This window comes from Nerophis ophidion, linkage group LG02 (genome assembly GCF_033978795.1).
Source record: "Nerophis ophidion isolate RoL-2023_Sa linkage group LG02, RoL_Noph_v1.0, whole genome shotgun sequence".
Taxonomy (NCBI): domain Eukaryota; kingdom Metazoa; phylum Chordata; class Actinopteri; order Syngnathiformes; family Syngnathidae; genus Nerophis; species Nerophis ophidion.
The window spans coordinates 87,792,211-87,816,917 of NC_084612.1; the positions used below are offsets into that span (position 1 = coordinate 87,792,211).

General features: G+C 38.2%; 2 protein-coding genes across 5 annotated transcripts in view; one reads left to right on the forward strand and one right to left on the reverse strand.

The window, feature by feature from the left end:
• LOC133548078 (CD48 antigen-like) overlaps positions 1 to 13,694 on the forward strand; it is a 183,213-nt gene extending 169,519 nt beyond the window's left edge. Inside the window, exons 1-6 of one of the 2 annotated variants that reach the window (XM_061893493.1) lie at positions 8,253 to 8,512; positions 10,779 to 11,069; positions 11,283 to 11,531; positions 11,649 to 11,747; positions 11,894 to 11,959; positions 12,060 to 13,694. In XM_061893493.1, the coding sequence (XP_061749477.1) occupies positions 8,464 to 8,512; positions 10,779 to 11,069; positions 11,283 to 11,531; positions 11,649 to 11,747; positions 11,894 to 11,959; positions 12,060 to 12,229 (924 nt within the window). In that variant the 5' untranslated portion in view covers positions 8,253 to 8,463 and the 3' untranslated portion in view covers positions 12,230 to 13,694. Of the gene's footprint in view, positions 1 to 8,252; positions 8,513 to 10,778; positions 11,070 to 11,282; positions 11,532 to 11,648; positions 11,748 to 11,893; positions 11,960 to 12,059 lie in introns of those variants that run through there. The other variant, XM_061893490.1, reaches the window with a different exon arrangement.
• The window catches only part of LOC133547997 (T-lymphocyte surface antigen Ly-9-like), a 280,939-nt gene that overhangs the window by 51,112 nt on the left and 205,120 nt on the right, over positions 1 to 24,707 (reverse strand). For 2 of the 3 annotated variants that reach the window (XM_061893447.1, XM_061893459.1), the window contains 2 exons: positions 20,716 to 21,006; positions 20,254 to 20,502 (listed from right to left, as the gene is read on the reverse strand). In XM_061893447.1, coding sequence (XP_061749431.1) covers positions 20,254 to 20,502; positions 20,716 to 21,006 — 540 coding nt within the window. Of the gene's footprint in view, positions 1 to 20,253; positions 20,503 to 20,715; positions 21,007 to 21,981; positions 22,046 to 24,707 lie in introns of those variants that run through there. The other variant, XM_061893455.1, reaches the window with a different exon arrangement.

Sequence of the window (24,707 nt, forward strand, 5' to 3'; positions counted from 1 at the left end):
GCACTAACCAAATACGCTGCTTGTCTGTACTGCCAGATCAGTACAGATGGCAGAGTTAAAAATATGCATTTAAAAAAACAACCAAAAAAGCTAGCTCCATACATTAGGCAAATTAATGAATGATATGATATGAATAAACACTCTATGTTTCTTCATTTTACCTCGGACGGTTGTTCCCGATCATTTTATTGATGTCAATGGTACATGTACTATACATATACAATACTCTGACAATGGTACATGTACTACACATATACAATACTCTGACAATGGTACATGTACTATACATATACAATACTCTGACAATGGTACATGTACTATACATATACAATACTCTGACAATGGTACATGTACTATACATATACAATACTCTGACAATGGTACATGTACTATACATATACAATACTCTGACAATGGTACATGTACTATACATATACAATACTCTGACAATGGTACATGTACTATACATATACAATACTCTGACAATGGTACATGTACTATACATATACAATACTCTGACAATGGTACATGTACTATACATATACAATACTCTGACAATGGTACATGTACTATACATATACAATACTCTGACAATGGTACATGTACTATACATATACAATACTCTGACAATGGTACATGTACTATACATATACAATACTCTGACAATGGTACATGTACTACACATATACAATACTCTGACAATGGTACATGTACTATACATATACAATACTCTGACAATGGTACATGTACTATACATATACAATACTCTGACAATGGTACATGTACTATACATATACAATACTCTGACAATGGTACATGTACTATACATATACAATACTCTGACAATGGTACATGTACTATACATATACAATACTCTGACAATGGTACATGTACTATACATATACAATACTCTGACATTTATAACAAATCGAACCGTTTGGAAATGAGTTGAAGTGGAGAATCAGCGCGCGATAACAGTTTTTATGTGCTTGGATTTTTGGCGCTAATGTGACGTCATACATGTACTATTTAAATAACCATAACTTGCTCAATTTTCAACTAATTTCCAAACGGTGCGATTTGTTATAAATGTCAGGGTATTGTATGTATATGTATATTTAAATAGTACATGTACCATTGACATCAATAAAACGATGGGGACCAGCTGTCTGAGGTAAGATGGCCGCTACGCTGGAGAAACATGGAGTGTTTATTCATATCTATGATGAAAGGTCCATGGCAGTTCCCTGGGATTAAAAAGAAAAGAAATCATGTTTTCATGGGGCTATCATGGCTGAACAAGTAAGTCTTACACTATTATCTCTCAGATTTAATTTGCCTAATGTATGGAGCTAGCTTATTTTGTTGTTTTTTTAAATACATATTTTTAACTCTACCATCTATACTGATCTGGGCTGATATCTCATTTTCCATAGTTTGAGTTGTTTGCAGAAACCTAAATACTTTTTATAGTAATATTAAAACCATATTCATTAATTGTAGTGATAAACTGTCATTCATTATTCTACTAAAATAGTCATTGCAATCATAACATCAATAATTAGGCCCATATGCTAATCATGTGGTCCTGATATGAAGTACGCATAGATAAGTGGGTTCGGGTAGACTCTGGTGTAAACTTAAAGTAGATAGAGGAAAGAAAATTAATAAATGAATCACATTAAGTATGTGATGTTCTCTCAACAGATGAGACATTACCTTCTTCAAAGACTTTTAGATAAAATTCAATTGACATTTTCCACAACTCCACTACATTTGGACTTTTTAGAATGTGTTTGTCGACAAGAGCTGTATTATCTTGATACATATTGACGATGACCCGCCCTGCTATACTTCTGATTGGCCCTCAGCTATTTTCACCTGACCAATCAGAAAGGAGGGGCGGTCTAATCATAACCGCCCACAAAGGACCATTTCGAAGACGGCGCGCGCGCACTCACGCACCGCGCACGCGCAAAGTGTACACATTGTGCGAGAAAACAGGATGTTATAAGGCACAACCTTAAGCAAACAAGCGAGAATATTCTGTTTACCCTTGAATTTACCATAAATCCATTTTCGGTCTGTTACGCTATATCACTTGTGAGCGTGAGTGATTGAGCACGACATATTTTCAGACAGGTGATTGCAATGCATACTTGTTCAACAGAAATACCTTTTACACTGACGTGATATAAACAACTTTAAAATTCTTACTAATATGTGCCACACTCTGTGAACATACACCAAATACATTTCTGATAAACATCGACTCTGTAACACATTATAAACGCAAGATAAGTGTTAGAGCCAAATACACTTTCTGTCAAATTGATGACGTCACTAAAGGGGTTGGCTCCAAGGCCAAGTGCCTGTCTATTTAGGGAGGAGTCAGGATCTTGCTCAGGTGTTGCTGAGTAGAGGCGCAACAGTTTTTGACTGTGCCAGGCTAGTGTTTGTTTGCTCCCGTGTATTTTCAGTTTTAGTACAAAGTGTGTTATATAAATGTGACTTTATGAAATTAAATATTTTTATTAAAACATGAACACAATTTTGGACATCAATTATTAGCCGGCTGCACACGTCTGAACTAGCCTCATTTATATTCGGCAACCAGTAGCAGTAATAGTACAGGACTTTACCGCTACATTTAAGTCAAAAACTGCCTCACCTAAAGGCGAGTTGTTAATTGGGAAGCAACAAGCTGCGAGGCTTGTTTTGGAAGAGGATCGCACCTGCCGCTGTCAGAGTTTGATTGGCAGCCGGCGGCGGACACATTCCTGCAATCAAGCTCTGCATCGACAGCTCCGAGTCCCACTGGAGAGCAACAGGGTCGCTCATCGGGGACAACAGCAGCAACAGCAACAACAACAACAACAACAACAACAACAACAACAACAACAACAACAACAACAACAACAACAACAACAACAACAACAACAACAACAACAACAACAACAACAACAGCAGCAGCAACAACAGTAGCACCTGCAGATCATCCCATCGGACCAAGCCGCGCGCGTGCGTGCCGTGCGTGGAGGAGGACGCGGAGCAGCGTTGAGTGTGGTATGTTTTAGTGGCGCGCCCACTTTATTTAAAAAAAATAAAATAAAAAAAAAGGCCATTGTTAAATTGTGTGCACACAAATATTAAAAAATCCAATTTATTGCTGACTATTTGACTTGAGTTGCGTGCGGGTTGACAAACTTTGACTTTTCCAAATGGAGGAGGAGGGAGCACACGCATGCGCTGATGAACATAAACAGCCACAAGGGGACACTGTGGCTGAACGTGACAATGTTGGACAAGGGCTTGAAGGGAAAAAACGTGTGGTAAAAATGGCACCCAAGGCTCTAGGTCACAAAATTGAAAGTTTGCACGGGGAAAGAAAATCAAAGTTGCAAAGACTCTCAATACTAAAAGAGGGGGTCATTGCTGTGATAAATGACGAAACACGTTCACATGAGCTAAAGGAGGAATTTAGCGTGGATTTATATCATGAAATTAGAAAAGTGCACATAACTTTGTTGTCTCTGTTGCCAGAATATGAGAGTACTAAACATGAGACTTGGTACAAAGCAAAAATGTTGAATTTTGATGGTTTTATTGAAAAGGTTGACAGGTTGATGTGTTTTAAAAGTGATGATGATGATGATAATGATGATGATGATGATGAGGTTGAAAATGAGGGTTCCGCTGTTGATGGTTTTGAAAATGAAAGTGTACAACCCCACAACAGCATTTCAAATGTTCCATCTATTATCAAAGCCCATTGAATCCACAGTCTCAAACAAAAGCAAAATGTCTTCCACTTCTTCTGCTCGCATAATAGCAGAGGCAGATAAGGCAGCACTTGTCGCCCGTGCTATTGCTTTAAAAGAGATCCATGCATTGGAGGCGCAGGCAGCAGCTCTAAAGAGGGAACAGGAGGAACAAGCAGAGGCCATAAGAAGGAAAAAGGAGCAAATGGAGTTGGATGCTGAAATAGCAGCCCACGATGCTAGATTGTCTGTCCTCCATGAAGCCAGTGTTGCCGGCAGGAGCGAAGAGTCTGGAATGGAGTCCTATTATAGGTAAAGGACAAAACCAAAAAAAGGGCCCACTCCGCCTGTACAACAACTTCAGCCATCTCTTAAAGCTGCTCCTTCAGAGCTCCACACAGCCAAGAATGCCCCAAAACAAGGTCCATTCACACCCTCAACCAAACAACCAACCACTTCGCTCATCAACTTTGGATCCTGTGGAAAACCAATCAAGGCAAAATTTACCTCAAGCATTTCAATCATTTCAAGGTAACACAATACCAGGTGAATTCCACACTGTATTACAGAGGCAAAATGAAATGATGGCACTCCTGGTTCAAGCACAAACCTCCCAATTACTTCCACACAGACAAATTCCGTTTTTTGAAGCTGACCCATTGCAGTTTCAGGCTTTCATAAAAGCTTTTGAATATTGTATAGAGGCAAAAACCAATGATCGTGGTGACTGCTTATACTATCTGGAACAGTTTACCAAAGGACAGCCCAGAGAGTTGGTGCGCAGTTGCCTCTATATGCCTACAGAGAGAGGCTATGCTACAGCAAAACGCCTACTAAGGGAACACTTTGGAAATCCTTCAAAAATAACAGCTGCCTACCTGGACAAAATTATGGTATGGCCAAACATCAAGTCTGAAGATGTAAAACATCTCCAAGCTTTTGCACTGTACTTGCGAGAATGCTCCAATGCCATGGATGATCTGCAGTACTTGGACGAGCTCAACATGCCAGCTAGCATGAAGATGCTCATACACAAGCTTCCATACAAAAATAAGGGACCAGTGGAGAGGAAAAGCAGCCGACATTGTTGACCAACAAAAGCGACGTGCTTGTTTCACAGACATTGTTAAATTTATTGAACAGCAGGTCAGAATTGCTTCAGATCCTGTCTTTGGCGACATTCAGGACATCCCTCGAGATAAAACAGTAACCAAACCCAAGCCTATACATCAAAGCAAATCACAGTACAGAAGGAACAGTTTCGCAACTCATGTGACAGTTGCCACTGGACCTAAACCGGCTGCACACCTCAATAAATTTGTGAACACCTCCAAGACGAACTCTATTTCCTGTCTTTACTGTAAAAGTGAACATGCATTGGAGCACTGTCTGATACAGGGGCGTCGCCAGACAGATTTCACCGGGGCACGTGCCCCACTGTTGATCTGCAGTGCCCCAGTAAAAATTTCACCAATACAAAAAAAACGCTTCAGAGTTTTAAGTCTACATAACATAAACAGCGCACATACTACTTAGTATGGTAATTGATTGCTACTGTATTCACTCCACTTAACAATGAACACATGGCTAATTAATATGGTAATTTATTCATGTGTGGATCGAGACTTCAGTTGAGAGAGAGAGAGAGACAGAGAGAGAGAGGATGAGAATCACTGCTGAGGTAGGTAACGTTAGCCAGCAACAATTTGTTAATTACATCATTTTGATTTGTTAACTACATTATTTTGATTTTGATTTGACTCAAACTGTAACTCCTAGATGGATTTAAGAAAGTTATTCGCCCGCAGCAGAGAAGAAGCAGCAGGAATGAGAGATGTAAGTGAAGTCCTAGCTAGCTAGGCAACATCATTGTCTTAAGTTGATGCTAAGTTAGCTAACGTTATTCCTTGTATCAAGACAAACATATTCATTTGCTGTACGAGCTGTCGGGGGAATTTCCAATGAACATGAAACATAATGTTGGTTATTGTCTGCTGGTTCTGCATCAATGATGATTTGGAGTAAGCATGTGTGAGTTGAGTGCTTCTCAAATGGTTTATCTTCAGGAAGAAAAACATGTTTCCATATCATCAAGTCGTGAGCCAAATTTTTAAATCATTCAAGTTTATTTCACAGAAAAATAGCACAGTAAACTTGTCTTGTTAATCGGTGTGACTTTGACTAAAATAATCTTGTTTTGTCACCAGAAAAATGGCTACAGCTAAAGCATCTGGTTTTGTTTCCAGAAAAAATGTCTGTCCAGATTGATTGACCACTTTGCAAAAATGAAAACGAGACGTTACAGTTTACTTCTCAGAAAATGATTCCCTGAACAGACACACAACAGTTGTTCATTTATTCTACTACTGTGGCTTTATTGTTTTGTGTATATTTTATAGTTTTGTGTATCTGAAATAGGATTAGCCACATTGCCATAAATGGAAATTAAATAATATAAAAGAACCCAGAGATGTGGGGGTGCTTTATTTTTTGTTTTACTTTTGTAGATGTTAAATTTGCAGATGATTACTGCAATATATATTTCAAAAAGATTCATTGCTCTTCCTTTTTGCTTTTATCAGTAGCAGTTTAGAAGTCTGGAGTAAAAAAGTGCACAAGTAGGTCAAATGCATTAGTTAATTTCAGGTGGTTAATCAAAGATCCATACAACATAATCTGATATGATTTCATAGTTTAAAGCACTATTTATGTATTTTTTATGATAAATAAGTGCTAAAAATGTTTTTGCTTGCGTGCTTTGCACGCTCACATGAATTATTTGTGCCCCAGGTGTGCCCCAGTACAGTATTAGGTCTAGTGACGCCCCTGGTAAGAACTAGAGTTTCTTAAGTAAAATTAAACATTTTATTAACGTAATACATGAATTATGGGGGAAGAGTAAGTTTTACTTATGTTTCCTCATACTATTTAAATGTTTAATAGTTGTACTAGATAAACCTAAAAATATTACATAAAGTTTACTCTGAAAATGTAGTGTTTTGAAACGCATGCTAGACGACGCATGCGCACAGCACAACAGGCTCTGTCCGACTGACTCTGCTCCGGCCGTTAGGATCACTTCACAGAGTACTGCACGGTGGCATTATGGGTAATTCTCATTTGGCGTTTATAATGTGTTACAGAGTCGATGTTTATCAGAAATGTATTTGGTGTATGTTCACAGAGTGTGGCACATATTAGTAAGAATTTTAAAGTTGTTTATATCACGTCAGTGTAAAAGGTATTCCTGTTGAACAAATATGCATTGCAATTGTCAATTACATGTCGTGAAAGTTTGAGTCCCTCCTACGAGCACGACGCGGCGAGAAAGACCAAACTAAACTCACCACACGAACGTTTCCCCTCCAACGCGCAGGGGAAGTGCGGAGTATATCAGAAATGACGGTGCGATCTCATCCTAGTGATCTGCGACTCTAACCTCAAAGTGGTGTCAAAAGATTCAATGCACATTCCAGTCACCACACTACAATATACTCCCCAAGCAAAAATTTATGTTTAATTCGTGAACTTCCTCCTGATACTTAAAGGTTTGAATGTTCAATTAATTTGTTATTGTTATTTTATTTGCAAATTTATTATTAGCCTGTGGAAAAAGTTTACTTTGATATTTAACTCAAAAGGCTGCAATTAGAAAAGAGGCATTCAATTTTTATTTACATTTTACTTGATATGTCATTGATATTTTTTAATGTCGACTTGACATGTCACTATAACTTTATACAAGCCTTGCTTGTTCAATATTCAATGCAAAACTTGTTTGGGTCCCTATTAAAAGGTTAATTTGTTCAACCTTGGCCCGTGGCTCTGTTCAGTTTTAAATTTTGGCCCACTCTGTATTTGAGTTTGACACCCCTGAGATAGAGGAAAGAAAATTAACAAATGCATCACATTAAGTATGTGATGTTCTCTCAACAGATGAGACATTACCTTCTTCAAAGACTTTTAGATAAAATTCAATTGACATTTTCCACAACTCCACTAAATTTGGACTTTTTAGAATGTGTTTGTCGACAAGAGCTGTATTATCTTGATACATATTGACGATGACCCGCTCTGCTATACTTCTGATTGGCCCTCAGCTATTTTCACCTGACTAATCAGAAAATAGGAGCGGTACCATGAATTGATTAACGTGGACCCCAACTTAAACAAGTTGAAAAACTTATTGGGGTGTTACCATTTAGTGGTCAATTGCACGGAATATGTACTGAACTGTGCAATCTACTAATAAAAGTATCAATTAATCAATCAAAAGTCTAATCATAACAGCTGGCAAAGTGCAATTTCGAAGACGATTCGCGCGCACACGCACTAACCACATCCGCTCCTTGTTAACTTCCTCTTTCAGCCCCTTAACCTCTCCTCTCCTCTCATTGGCCAGTCCGCCAGCCAGCAAGTCACTGATTGGCCGAGTCTATTACCAAAGTCCTGGTCGCGATTGGATGGAAACCTTTTGAGGGATCTCAGGTTATTGAGGGATGCATATAAAAAACACGCGCACAATAGTAAGTGTACAGCTACATATTCCACGAATTCTCTTCGTATTTTGAAAATAAATATATAAGATCTTCAGGTATTGCAGGTTATCTGGCTTTCACTTTTACATTTGCTGTGTTCAGTGAAAAGTTATCAAAAGACAGCAAACTAGTTTGGTAAAATTGGTGAAAGTGAATCGTCTATAATGGACTACCAACATGTTCTGGTCTACTTCATGTGGACTTTCACTGCAGGTAAGTTCTGATGTTACTTTTCCTATAATTCTTTATAAATGTAGACTTTGTTCAAATAGAAAGAAGATCTAACGTTGTGTTGTGTTGCACCTGTTGTGTGTTTTGCTACCAAACTAAATATTGTTCTACACAAAGTCTTGTTCTCATAATGGACTTGTGGAGCTTTGACTTGCACCAGTTCCGTTCAGTTCTGCAGCATCCCTTTTCTGTGCCCAGACCAAATCTTCATTTCTCCGTTCTAACTTTGACAGGAGCAATGGTATCCAAAACATTGACAACACTTGATGTAGGGCTGGGCGATACATCGATACACATGATATATCGCGGCTTTGTCTCTGTGCGATATAGAAAATGACTATATCGTGATATTCGAGTAGACGTTCTCACGCAGTTGCTGTTATGACAGGCATTAGTCACCAGGTTTTGTCTTTTCAACCAAGTTCCCGTCACCTCAAATGTCACATACGTATTGTGGCATACATTCAATATTTACATATACAAATATTAAATAAATAAAAATATATTTTTTAAAACAGACAAGTGAGGAAAGAAAACCTATTTGCAAGTATAATTTCCATCATTGACTGACATCTATGGACTGGTTGTATGTGTATGAAAAGAGAGATATTGATCTTGAAACTTCATTAAGTATGTGATGTTACAGAGTAATTGTATTGACATACTGCGCCACCTTGTGGCAGCCACAGTGCCTGCACCTACAACATATCACTGCGTCACGTGTGTTTACGTCACTTGTACTTCCTTCATGCAGCCTGAATACACGTACTGAGCCACAGCAGGACTCTTGTCGTCTATATAATGCACCACACATTATATCTGATGTTCTCTCAACAGATGAGACATTACCTCCTTCAAACACTTTTAGATAAAATTCAATTGGGATTTTCCACAACTCCACTAAATTTGGACTTTTTAGAATGTGTTTGTCGACAAGAGCTGTATTATCTTGATACATATTGACGATGACCCGCCCTGCTATACTTCTGATTGGCCCTCAGCTATTTTCACCTGACCAATCAGAAAGGAGGGGCCGTGTAAGAATAACCGCCCACAAAGTGCCAAAACGAAGACGGCACGCGCGCACATAGGCACCGCGCGCGCGCAAAAGGGTGTTCCGCGCGCACACGAAGTGGAGAATCAGGGCGCGATAACAGTTTTTATGCGCTTGGATTTTTGACACTAATGTGATGCCATATGCTAGCTATATCTGCAATAGCTTCCAGGTAATGTGACCTATTGACCCCAAATATTGCAGGATAATAGTCCTATATGGGTTGGTTGAGATACACCTCTTATATTTCAATTTAAATGCTTTTCACATTTTATATGAATTTATTAGCTCAATTACCGTAATGTGCAAAGTATAGGCGCATTTCAGATTCAAGTGCAGCTGGCTTGACTGCAGTAAAATGCTGAGGCAAACATTTCTACATCAACACCGTATAAAAAAATAGAATTTAATAACGTCCGTAGTAACCTACCACATAGCAAAGGACGATTACTATGATTTCTTATTATGCAGCTCATTTTTATTTGACACTTAAAATGTTTCTGACAATCCTGCACTTTCTGTTTTGGAAATGACATGAACGTTTGTGCCACTGCTTAATAACTGTTTAATAAATATAGTTTTGGTCAATTGCCTTAGTTGTGATTTCCTTCTCTGCATGAAAGTTTAAAAGTAGCATGTATTAATACAGTATGAACAAGAATGTTTTAATGTAGACACATAGGATCATCATACTGCTGTGATTATATCCAATCCAATCCACTTTATTTATATAGCACATTTAAACAAAAAAATGTTTCCAAAGTGCTGCACAACAATATTAAAAACAACATTAAAATACTATCCTGAGCTCCACTAATGACTGAATAAAAACAAAAACAAAAATATATAAAACCAATATAAAATATATATGATTAAAAACTATTTTAAGGGTGAATCCAATTAAAACAGTAAATAGAAATCAAAATGTTAAAACACAGAGGGCAACATATGTATCAAGTGTTCATTCAAGTCCAAGGCAAAATATTGAGATATATATCGTGTATCGTGATATGGCCTACAAAATATCGAGATATTGATGTATAAAAGTTCAACATATCATCAACATTAACATACAGGGCGTTTTCAAACTTAATCATTTCCACAAACTGTTATGGAAATTACTCTCATTACAATCGTGCAAAGTAGATAATGCTGTGTTTATACACATTAAATCTGTTTATGTCCTTTTCACAGTTTCTGCACAGGATGTGAAATATTTCCTGAAGGGTCAGGACATACACTTCATGCCATCCATCTCTGAACAACCTATTGTAATTCTCTGGCAACATAATGAAAAAGATGTGGTATTTTCTGTTGGCACGGAGAAGTATGTGGCTTCTTCACACAAGAACAGAATCACTCTGGACCGGGTCTCTGCAGAACTCACCATCAAAAACGCCACATATGAAGACAGTGGCAAATATTTCCTAGAAATGAACATAAACAGCGAGCAGGATACTTTCCTGTATAGAATTGAAGTTATAGGTAAGTTTACATTTCCATTCATAAACATTTTAACACAAATATTGAGCACTATAAATATTAACTTGTCTAATCTAGGTTCATTAACAATAGTGTTGATTGTGTTACATTTGAGCTCAAATGTGAACACGACTCAACACGACATGAATCTCCACCCCAAAAACAAAAAAAACAAACATCTGACCTCATGTTGACCATCCTTCTGTTTTCTTACAGACAAAGTATCCAAACCCAACATATCCTGTGAGATGAGCGACACAAAGCAGCCGACACTTGTGTGCTCAACAGAGTCCAAACATCCTCATTTATTAAAGTTGAAGTGGAGCTCACCAGGAAAGGAGCAGACTGGACCAAATTTAACAATAACTGTCAGGAATGAAGATGATGATCAAGTTTATCGTTGTGATGTCAGCAACCCTCTGACCAATGAAACGGCTTCATTCACCGCTAAGGACTGCTTTCCGGGTAATTATAATCAATAATGATGGCTGTGAAATGGTGGTTGTACATATTTAGATCTTATTTTGGATATGATGTACTTTGAAAAGTTGATTTGAGTTTGACTTTTGTTTTTCTGTGCAGGTAAAAGATCAGATGTTCATCTGATTATCATATTAGTCTGTATCTTCATTCTGGTCATCTTGTGTTGTGTTTTATACATAACACGTCATTATTTAAAAGGTACAGAAACTCGACATGACAAAAAGACAATCAATCAAAGTCACATTAGTTATTGTTTTAAATGTAATTAATACCTTGTTGGGATGTTAGTTTCCTTACCTCACTAAGGTGATTGGAATGTAATTATCTTTGTGTTGTTGTTTCAGTGTCCAAAGAGCCTGATGAAAAGACATCCTTCTTAGACCAAGTACTCACTCTTCCCTCCAACTCAGGTAAACTAAGTCATTACACTTATTGTGTTCTGCTTCATGATATTATTTTTTATCCCGTTTCAGAATGTTGTGCATTTTTACCTTTTTTGTTGTGTTTTAGGACTAAACGTGTTGACTGAGGATGAGAAGATGGATTCAGAAGGAGCCATGCGACTCACTGCTTCTGTTCATGCACTTCATTCCTCTTCAACACACTTAAACACTATCACTGAACTTTCAGATACCAGCAATGATCAGCAAGATCATCTGAAAAATTCGGAGAAAATGTGAAAACAGATGACTTCCTGAGTGGAGCGACACTCAGTGATTGGGGAGGAATTAGAAGACGAAGCAACAGTTGGTCAGGAATCAGTCCTACATATGACAGAAATGTACATCTCAAAAAGAAGGAAGATTTCAGAGAGAAAACGAAGACAATTTCTTTGACCAAAATAACTAATAATTGTAGAAAGGAGTTAAGGAAGCCATTTACGTTAAAAGGCCATTTTGAAACAAAGATGGAGGTTGTAGCAACATGAGCTGACAAATTCTCCAACAACTGGATCATTTATTTTTCCCCCCAAGATGTCGCCGCTGTAGTGGCTGCTGGTGGCAGGAGCTCTGTGCTCTTGTGTCATCCTTCTGTGTTCCTGGTGTTTCCTTCTTGTTTTCATGTCGGTTTTGTTTTTCCTTTTGGTTCGGGACCCTTTGGGACTGTCTGACAAGGGGTGCCACTTTCGAGACTTCTGCGGTGCTTTTTTGTGAACTTCTGGATCGGATTCCTTTAGACCACGGAGACCAGCTGCTGGGTCTCTGCCACACCAGAATCCGTTTGGAGAGACTGGAGGAGACGCGGATGAAGAGACAGAGCTGCGGAGCTGGTGCTGAGCGCCGGGACGGACGGGCTTCACAGTGTCTTGGCTGAATGAGCAGGTATCGGACACCTCGGTCTCCTTGGACGCATCCTCACTCATCCATGCAGACTGGACACTGGCCGAGAGTTAGTGAGCGGCCGAGTGGCTCTCTTGGTTGCTTTGTTGGGTCTGCTCCTGTCTCTGGCCATGCTCCCCCCACCCCAGCAGAGGCCACCACACTGTATATGTTTTTTTTTAATTTTATATTATTTTTTTTGTAGCTATATATAGAAATGGCTGGTTGCATCAGCAATGCTCTTTTAATGTCCTTTGTGTTTTTTGATGTTTCCCTCTTACACACATGCTTATGTGTGCTTTAGCTATGAGTTTCTTCCGTTGGCCTTAGTCTGGACCCCCTCTCCAGGGGCCCAGGCTTAAACTGAGTAGTCTATCTGGACGTTGGAGTCTGCAATAAAGCTTGATTGATAACGTTTTCAGATAAATAGATATGAAACTGAACATAGACAAGTAGATGTTTCGTAATTTTCATATTTTATGTCAATATATTTACTCTATTTATAACTGCGTTTACCTTTCCATCCTTACACTTTCCATCATTGTAACTGAGCAACTGTGGAGATCAAAGCCTGTTGAGAATCATTACAATTGCACAATCTCACTGTCATATGTATTGAGACTTTGAGTACCTTTGCCATTTAAGATAATGCACAACGTATCCGTTTATTTATTATACTGCCTAAGTTAGACAACCCTTGATTTGTGTTTGATTTCATTAAAGATTACATGTTTCTTTGCTCGATGACTACATTGCAATTCATTATTATTCAACAAAAATACCTTTTACAATGATGGTTGTAATATAAACAACGTTAAAATTCTTACTAATATGTGCCACACTCTGTGAACATACACCAAATACATTTCTGATAAACATCGACTCTGTAACACATTATAAACGCAAGATAAGAATTACCCATAATGCCACCGTGCAGTACTCTGTGAAGTGATCCTAACGGCCGGAGCAGAGTCAGTCGGACAGAGCCTGTTGTGCTGTGCGCATGCGTCGTCTAGCATGCGTTTCAAAACACTACATTTTCAGAGTAAAGTTGATGTAATATTTTTAGGCTTATGTAGTACAACTATTAAACATTTAAATAGTATGACGAAACAAAAGTAAAACTTACTCTTCCCCCATAATTCATGTATTACGTTAATAAAATGTTTAATTTTACTTAAGAAACTCTAGTTCTTACCAGGGGCGTCACTAGACCTAATACTGTACTGGGGCACACCTGGGGCACAAATAATTCATGTGAGCGTGCAAAGCGCGCAAGCAAAAACATTTTTAGCACTTATTTATCATAAAAAATACATAAATAGTGCTTTAAACTATGAAATCATATCAGATTATGTTGTATGGATCTTTGATTAACCACCTGAAATTAACTAATGCATTTGACCTACTTGTGCACTTTTTTACTCCAGACTTCTAAACTGCTACTGATAAAAGCAAAAAGGAAGAGCAATGAATCTTTTTGAAATATATATTGCAGTAATCATCTGCAAATTTAACATCTACAAAAGTAAAACAAAAAATAAAGCACCCCCACATCTCTGGGTTCTTTTTTGTTATTTAATTTCCATTTATGGCAATGTGGCTAATCCTATTTCAGATACACAAAACTATAAAATATACACAAAACAATAAAGCCACAGTAGTAGAATAAATGAACAACTGTTGTGTGTCTGTTCAGGGAATCATTTTCTGAGAAGTAAACTGTAACGTCTCCTTTTCATTTTTGCAAAGTGGTCAATCACTCTGGACAGACATGGAAATATTACAGTAACTGTTATACAGTTGACCAGTGGTTCCCAACTGCTGGGTCGTGACATAAAAGTGGATTGTGTGTCATTTTCAGTGAGTCGCAGTCAGATGTGTGCATGGAAAAAAAAAAGTTTAGGGAGAAAAAGATCTAATTGTGGCAACAAAACCAGATATTTTTAGCCATTTTTCTAGTGACTATTAGTGAGTATTTTAGCAAAAGGCAAACCGACTAACAAGTTGGAGGAGGACTCAGGACAGACATGGAAATATATTTTTTTTTAAATCTAAATGGGGCAACAAAACCCGATATTTTCAGCCATCTTTCTGAAAACAAATACAGAAATGTTACTATTTTTTCTGGAAACAAAACCAGATGCTTTAGCTGTAGCCATTTTTCTGGTGACAAAACAAGATTATTTTAGTCAAAGTCACACCGACTAACAAGACAAGTCTACTGTGCTATTTTTCTGTGAAATAAACTTGAATGATTTAAAAATTTGCCTCACGACTTGATGATATGGAAACATGTTTTTCTTCCTGAAGATAAACCATTTGAGAAGCACTCAACTCACACATGCTTACTCCAAATCATCATTGATGCAGAACCAGCAGAAATTCCCCCGACAGCTCGTACAGCAAATGAATATGTTTGTCTTGATACAAGGAATAACGTTAGCTAACTTAGCATCAACTTAAGACAATGATGTTGCCTAGCTAGCTAGGACTTCACTTACATCTCTCATTCCTGCTGCTTCTTCTCTGCTGCGGGCGAATAACTTTCTTAAATCCATCTAGGAGTTACAGTTTGAGTCAAATCCAAATCAAAATAATATAATTAACAAATTGTTGTTGGCTAACGTTACCTACCTCAGCAGTGATTCTCATCCTCTCTCTCTCTCTCTCTCTCTCTCTCTCTCAAATTAAGTCTCGATCCACACGTGAATAAATTACCATATTAATTAGCCATGTGTTCATTGTTAAGTGGAGTGAATACAGTAGCAATCAATTACCATACTAAGTAGTATGTGCGCTGTTGTCTATGTTATTTGGCCTAAAACTCTGGAGCGTTTTTTTTTATTGGTGAAATTTTTACTGGGGCACTGCAGATCAACAGTGGGGCACGTGCCCCAGTGAAATATGTCTGGCAACGCCCCTGGCCAAGAGTCTTGGGAATGTTGTCCATGCTGCTTTATCTGATAGTTTTTGTGTTTTCTTAGACTTGTCTTTTTAACTCAAACCAACAGATATTGGTATTCATGTTGGAATCAAATAGTATTAAAATGTTGAGACAAATGTACAAAAAAAGACCAAAAACAATTCACCACGCTGGTATGTGTGAAGACAATCAGGTCGGTCTACAAGATGTCTGTTATTTATTTTTCATCCAGTTGGCAACTACAATCTCTACTAAAAATGTGAAAATGACATTCTTCTAAGAATATCTCTATTAAACATGTAACTTGATATTTCTATAAAATAATAATTCTACTTGGTAGTTTTCATCTCCACATGAACAAGACTTCTCCAAAAGACCACCAGAACTTAGCTACCACACCAAAAGTAAAGAAATAGGTCAGGTGTTTGTAGTCCATTAGTCAATAATGCTGAGTCACTGTCCATCTCACAGCAATCTTACATTTACTTCAGACTACTTGATGCTAACTACATCTTTTTCTTGAAAGACAAACACAGATCAAGTCTTTAAAGCTGTCAACAGACAAGTTAAAGTCTGCATAGATTTTCTACGTTAAAAAAAAATCATTAAATGTGTAGGAAATTAATACTTTTCTCTACTTCAGGGGTCACCAACGCGGTGCCCGCGGGCACCAGGTAGCCCGTAAGGACCAGATGAGTCGCCCGCGGGCCTGTTCTAAAAATAGCTCAAATAGCAGCACTTACCAGTGAGCTGCCTCTATTTTTTTTAATTGTATTTATTTACTAGCAAGCAGGTCTCACTTTGCTCGACATTTTTAATTCTAAGAGAGACAAAACTCAAGTAGAATTTGAAAATCCAAGAAAATATTTTAAAGACTTGGTGTTCACTTGTTTAAATAAATTCATTTATTTTTTTACTTTGCTTCTTATAACTTTCAGAAAGACAATTTTAGAGAAAAAATACAACCTTAAAAAAGATTTTAGGATTTTTAAACACATACACCTTTTTACCTTTTAAATTCCTTCCTCTTCTTTCCTGACAATTTAAATCAGTGTTCAAGTATTTTTTTTTATGGTAAAGAACAATAAATACATTTTAATTGAATTCTTCATTTTAGCATCCGTTTTTTCGACGAAGAATATTTGTAAAATATTTCTTCAAACTTTTTATGATTAAAATTAAAAAAAAATATTCTGGCAAATCTAGAAAATCTGTAGAATCAATTTTTAATCGTATTTCCAAGTCTTTTGAATTTTTTTTTAAATTGTTGTTCTGGAAAATCTAGAAGAAATAATGATTTGTCTTTGTTAGAAATATAGCTTGGTCCAATTTGTTATATATTCTAAGAAAGTGCAGATTGGATTTTAACCTATTTAAAACATGTCATCAAAATTCTGAATTTAATCTTAAACAAGAAAAATTACTAATGATGTTCCATAAATTCTTTTTTAAAATTTTTTCCAAAAGATTCGAATTAGCTCGTTTTTCTCTTAATTTTTTTCGGTTGAAGTTTGAATTTTAAAGAGTCGAAATTGTAGATAAACTATGTTTCAAAATTAAATTTTCATTTTTTTCGTGTTTTCTCCTCTTTTAAACCGTTCAATTAAGTGTTTTTTTTTCATCATTTATTCTCTACCAAAAACCTTCCGTAGAGGAAAAAAATGTACAATGAAATGACAGACAGAAAGACCCTTTAAATATATATATATATATATATATATATATATATATATATATATATATATATATATATATATATATATATAAATTGATTTATTAAAGGTAAATTGAGCAAATTGGCTATTTCTGGCAATGTATTTAAGTGTGTATCAAACTGGTAGCCCTTCGCATTAATCAGTACCCAAGAAGTTGCTCTTGGTTTCAAAAAGGTTGGTGACCCCTGATCTACTTGATGTCAACTTTTTGTTTTGTGACGTTTCTAGAGGAACCATCCATCCATTTTATACCGCTTATTCCCTTTTGGGGTCACGGGGGGCGCTGGCGCTTATCTCAGCTACAATCGGGCGGAAGGCGGGGTACACCCTGGACAAGTCGCCACCTCATTGCAGGGCCAACACAGATAGACAGACAACATTCACACACACATTCACACACTAGGGCCCATTTAGTGTTGCCAATCAACCTATCCCCAGGTGCATGTCTTTGGAGGTGGGAGGAAGCCGGAGTACCCGGAGCGAACCCACGCAGTCACGGGGAGAACATGCAAACTCCACACAGGATTTGAACCCAGAACTGCAGGACCTTCGTATTGTGAGGCAGACGCACTAACGCCTCTGCCACCGTGAAGTCGTCTAGAGGAACCTCCATGCAGTATTTGAATGTATAAACACTGCCTCCTACTGGCGAAATACTAGTCTTACAGTTATTGTTTTTCTCCAAAATATACCCTTCAGGATTCAAGGGTTTAGTGCGTGTGCCTCACAATACGAATGTCCTGGGTTCGATTTCCGGCCTCGGGGTCTTTCTGTGTGGAGTTTGCATGTTCTCCCCGTGACTGCGTGGGTTCCCTCCGGGTACTCCGGCTTCCTCCCACCTCCAAAGACATGCACCTGGGGATAGGTTGATTGGCAACACTAAATGGTCCCTAGTGTGTGAATGTGAGTGTGAATGTTGTCTGTCTGTGTTGTAGTTTTTTTTTTTAAAGCTGTCCACCATCTTGGTTGTAGTCCTTTATGATTCATGACTCTTACAGGCTGACAAGGGTTGATACTTTTGATACTTTTATTAGTAGATTGCACAGTACAGTACATATTCCGTACAATTGACCACTAAATGGTAACACCCGAATAAGTTTTTCAACTTGTTTAAGTCGGGGTCCACGTTAATCAATTCATGGTATTCAGGGTATTACAGTTGGTATAGTGTGTGAATGTGAGTGTTAGTGCAATGAGGTGGCGTCTCGTCCTGAGTGTACGCCGCCTTCCGCCTAATTGTAGCTGAGATAAGTTCCAGCACCTCCCGCGACTTGAAGAGGAACACGCGGCAGACACTGAATGGATGGATGGATATGTAGAACTGGTTCCTGTCCAAGTGTTGCTTTGTCTTTCGTGTCTTTTGGCTTCCCAATGACTGAGTGTCGCTGGATTCAGGAAGTCACCTTTTGTCACATTTTCCTCTGAATGTTTCAGATGATCTTGCTGATAATTACTGGTACCTGCTCTGTCTCTTCATCCGCGTCTCCTCCAGTCTCTCCAAACGGACTCTGACCCAGCAGCTGGTCTCCATGGCCAAAAGGCTCCTGGGACGCAGATCCAAAAGTCCACAAAAAAGCCCCGCAGAAGTCTTGAAAGTGCCAAACCTTGTCAGACAGTCCCAAAGGGTCCCGAACCAAAAGGAAAAACAAAACCGACATGAAAACAAGAAGGAAACACCAGGAACACAGAAGGATGACACAAGAGCACAGAGCTCCTGCCACCAGCAGCCACTACAGCGGCGACATCTTGGGGGGAAAAAAATGATCCAGTTGTTGGAGAATTTGTCAGCTCATGTTGCTACAACCTCCATCTTTGTTTCAAAATGGTCTTTTAACGTAGATGGCTTCCTTAACTCCTTTTACAAAATATTAGTTGTTACGGGCAAACAAACAAATTGTCTTTCTTTTCTCTCTGAAATCTTCCTTCTTTTTGAGATGTACATTTCTGTCATATGTAGGACTGATTCCTGCCCAACTCTTGCTTCGTCTTCTAATTCCTCCCCAATCACTGAGTGTCGCTCCACTCAGGAAGTCATCTGTTTTCACATTTTCCTCCGAATTTTTCTGATGATCTTGCTGATCATTGCTGGTATCTGAAAGTTCAGTGATAGTGTTTAAGTGTGTTGAAGAGGAATGAAGTGCAGGAACAGAAGCAGGGAGTAGCATGGCTCCTTCTGAATCCATCTTCTCATCCTCAGTCAACACATTCAGTCCTAAAACACACCAAAAAAGGTAAAAATGCACAACATTCTGAAACGGGATAAAAAAATAATATCATGAAGCAGAACACAATAAGTGTAATGACTTAGTTTACCTGAGTTGGAGGGAAGAGTGAGTACTTGGTCTAAGAAGGATGTCTTTTCATCACGCTCTTTGGACACTGAAACAACAACACAAAGATAATTACATTCCAATCACCTTAGTGAGGTAAGGAAACTAACATCCCAACAAGGTATTAATTACATTTAAATAAATAACTAATGTGACTTTGATTGATTGTCTTTTTGTCATGTCGAGTTTCTGTACCTTTTAGATATTGACATGTTATGTATAAAACACAACACAAGATGATGACCGGGATGAAGATACAGACTAATATGATAATCAGATGAACATCTGATCTTTTACCTGCACAGAAAAACAAAAGTCAAACTCAAATCAACTTTTCAAAGTACATCATATCCAAAATAAGATCTAAATATGTACAACCACCATTTCACAGCCATCATTATTGATTATAATTACCCGGGAAGCAGTCCTTAGCGGTGAATGAAGCCGTTTCATTGGTCAGAGGGTTGCTGACATCCCAACGATAAACTTGATCATCATCTTCATTCCTGACAGTTATTGTTAAATTTGGTCCAGTCTGCTCCTTTCCTGGTGAGCTCCACTTCAACTTTAATAAATGAGGATGTTTGGACTCTGTTGAGCACACAAGTGTCGCCTGCTTTGTGTCGCTCATCTCACAGGATATGTTGGGTTTGGATACTTTGTCTGTAAGAAAACAGAAGGATGGTCAACATGAGCTCAGATGTTTTTTTGTTTTGTTTTTGGGGTGGAGATTCATGTGGTGTTGAGTCGTGTTCACATTTGAGCTCAAATGTAACACAATCAACACTATTGTTAATGAACCTAGATTAGACAAGTTCATATTTATAGTGCTCAATATTTGTGTTAAAATGTTTATGAATGGAAATGTAAACTTACCTATAACTTCAATTCTATACAGGAAAGTATCCTGCTCGCTGTTAAAGTGCATTTCTAGGTGATAGTCTCCACTGTCTTCATATGTGGCGTTTTTGATGGTGAGTTCTGCAGAGACCCGGTCCAGAGTGATTCTGTTCTTGTGTGAAGAAGCCACATACTTCTCCGTGCCAGTAGATAATACCACATCTTTTTCATTATGTTGCCAGAGAATTATAATAGGTCGTTCAGAGATGGATGGCATGAAGTGTATGTCCTGACCCTTCAGGAAATATTTCACATCCTGTGCAGAAACTGTGAAAGGGACATAAACAGATAAATAGTCTTCAGCTGTAGTGGTGCACCATTAAGACCCTTTTTTTATAAACAAAACACAAGAGACTTTAATGTGTACAAACACAGCATTATCTACTTTGCACGATTGTAATGAGTAATTACCATACTAACAAAAGGCATGTTACCTGCACTTTTTCGAAAAGCAGCTTTTGTCACTTTAACTTTATAATGTTCAAAAATGGAAAAGATAAAAAGTCGTGAATTTTGTCTCTGCATTTGCCCCATCTGCATGTTCACCCCTGGGAGATGAGGGGAGTAGTGAGCAGCAGCGGTGGCCACGCTCAGGAATCATTTTCGGTGATTCAAACCCAAATTCCAAACCTTGATGCTGAGTGTCAAGCAGGGAGGTAATGGATCCCATTTTTAAATAGTTTTCGGTATGACTAGGCCGGGGTTTTATCTCACGGCCTACCGATCTCAGGGCGGACAACACAACCACAAGGTCACTGAGCAGAACAAATGGTTCTTATAGTCTTTGACTTATCGGTGGACCCAAACCAGCAATTACGTCTGCGGTTGTCCGGGTAAGACTAATAAATGACAGCATACAGACACAGTTTGTGGAAATTATTAAGTTCGAAAACGCCCCGTATGTAAATGTTGATGATCTGTTGAACTTTTATACATCAAGTGTTGTCAATGTTTTGGATACCATTGCTCCTGTCAAGGTTAGAATGGAGAAATGAAGACTTGGTTTGGGCACAGAAAAGGGATTGTTGCAGAGCTAAATGTTGCAAGTCAAAGCTCCACAAGTCCATTATGAGAATTACAAAGAGAAGTTAAATGTGTTCAACAAGACTTTGTGTAGAACAATATTTAGTTTGGTAGCAAAACACACAACAGGTGCAACACAACACAACATCAGCTCTTCTTTCTATTTGTACAAAGTCTACATTTATAAAGAATTATAGGAAAAGCAACATCAGAACTTACCTGCAGTGAAAGTCCACATGAAATAGACCAGAACATGTTGGTAGTCCATTATAGACGATTCTTTTTCACCTATTCCACCAAACTAGTTTGCAGCCTTTCGATAGCTTTTCACTGAACACAGCAAGTCATGATGCATGATGTCGTCCACTCTGGTCCCCGTCTTTTATAACTTTTCACTGAGCACAGCAAGTCAACTGGGTTTGATTTTTCAAAGTGAAAGCAATAAACTACAAGATGTGAGTGTCTTATCAATTGATTTTCAAAATAAGAGCATAGCCAGAGGATTTATGGTATGTTAACACTTTTAAAATATCTGAAACAGCTGATTTAAATATGTTAGACCTCTAACTTGTTTCTTGTACTTAACGTCAGAGTTTTGTAATTTAACATTGACAAATTGCTAACTAGATTTTTTTAATCTGAAAAAAGTTCTGCATGATTTTTTTTATGGGCATGTGTGCACTTCAAGATTAAAGTTCACTGTAAAATTACCATAAAACTTTTATTGCAGACTCCAACCTCTAAGGACGAGTCATACCACCAAGTTTTTGATATGACTCTGCCTGGACCTATTTGGAGGTTGGAGTCTGCAGTAAAAGTTGTAATCACATTTTTATAAAGACTATAAAAATTGGACTCTTTACCTCCCTGCTGGACACTCAGCATCAATGGTTGGAATTGGGGGTTAAATCACCAAAAATGATTCCCGGGCGCGGCCACCCGCTGCTTCCCACTGCTCCCCTCACCTCCCAGGGGGTCAACAAGGGGATGGGTCAAATGCAGAGGACAGTTTTTACCACACCTAGTGTGTGTGTGAGACAATCATTGGTACTTTAACTTTAAGTAGACATTCAATCCCATACAGTACATAAACAACAAGCAGTATAAAAGGCATTATCACATATTATTGAAAATAGTGCTTGTGCATATTCAGTAAAAGGCATCTAATAAATAAATACAAGCAGCAATAAAAAAACAAAAAATATATATACACTTTAAAAATGTACCCCTCCTTCCGCCCGAATGCAGCTGAGATAGGCTCCAGCAACCCCGAAAGGGATAAGCGGTAGAAAATGGATGGATCTACACTTTAAAGATGCATCTACACATTCTATAAAAGGCACAGATACCAGTGTTTCCATTTATACGATTGGTACCTAACAGAACTACACCTAAGGATTGGTTATCTGTACAATAAGATCATTCTCGGACCCAAGCAGTTTACATATAAACTTAAACATCAGTATTCTCAGGGTGGTGTGGAAGGTGTTTATCCCTAAATCACAAAAAAGCTTGCTGGCACTACTACTCCTGGGTTTTCTGAGCAGGATTCTGAGACAGTCGTTATATGCAACCTGGAGTTTGTGCAAGCTCTCTTTTTTGAACCTCAGCCAGAGGGGTGCTGTGTACATAGGGGTGCAGTAAGCTCTGAACAAGTACACCTTGGCTTCATCAGAACAGTCATGACATTTTCTCACCAGGATATTGGCTTGGACATACAGCATTCTTCTCTGTCTAAGCATGTCAGCATCATCCTCCATCTTGTCATTGATGATGTGGCCTAAGTATTTGACATTGTTGCACACAGACAGGGTTTGACCAGACAAGTTCAAACCTGGGAAATAAAGATGTTGATCCTCCTCGGTCCTACATGTCATTACCATACTCTTTGTGGCATTATACTTGATGTCAAACTTGACTCCATAGTCTGAGCTTATGTTAAGAAGCTGCTGGAACCCTGCACTACTGGGAGATATAATGGCTAAATAGTCAGTGTACATAAGGTGATTGATTAAGGTGTTTCCCATGATGCACCCTGGTCTGCATTCTCTCAACTCTCTTGACAGATCATCCATAAACAGGCTAAATAGGCCTGGTGATAGAAGCCCACCATTGCCAACTCTAAAGGGAGAGGATATAATACTTCTCCATTTTACCTGCATCATCTGCCTGTCGTACCAATATGCCAGAATACCCATGATGCTAGCCGGAACACCCCCATGCTTCAGCTTGGTAACGAGTTCACGGAGAGACTCAGGAGGAGCTTCTATCCCCAAGCCATCAGACTGCTCAACTGCACCGCTGATTAACACTCATCACAATTGCACAAAACCTCACGCACAAGAATCACTTTACTTACCACTGTAATTACCGGACTACAATACTCTTCATTCAATGACTGTAAATAATGTAAAAACAAGAGTATAAAGAAGTCATACTGTTCCATTCCCTTTGTTCATACTACTGTCACTACTCAACTGCCAAATAACTGTAGACACCTTAATATCTGTTGCTTCCTATACTGTACATACTGTATGTACTGTACTGATACTTCTACCATAACTACTGTGACTTATTGTGCAACTTAATTGTCTTGTAATTAATGTACATCAGAGATATTAAATTTTTTGTATTTTTTTGTATTTAGGGTATTAGATTCTGCAACTAGTCTTTGGATCCCACTGTACGCAACAGGGGCGTCGCCAGACAGATTTCACTGGGGCACGTGCCCAGTGTTGATTTGTCGTGCCCCAGTAAAAATTTCACCAATAAAAAAAAAACGCTTCAGAGTTTTAAGTCTACATAACATAGACAACAGCGCACATACTACTTAGGATGGTAATTGATTGCTACTGTATTCACTCCACTTAACAATGAACACATGGCTAATTAATATGCTAATTTATTCACCTGTGGATAGAGACTTCAGTTGAGAGAGAGAGAGA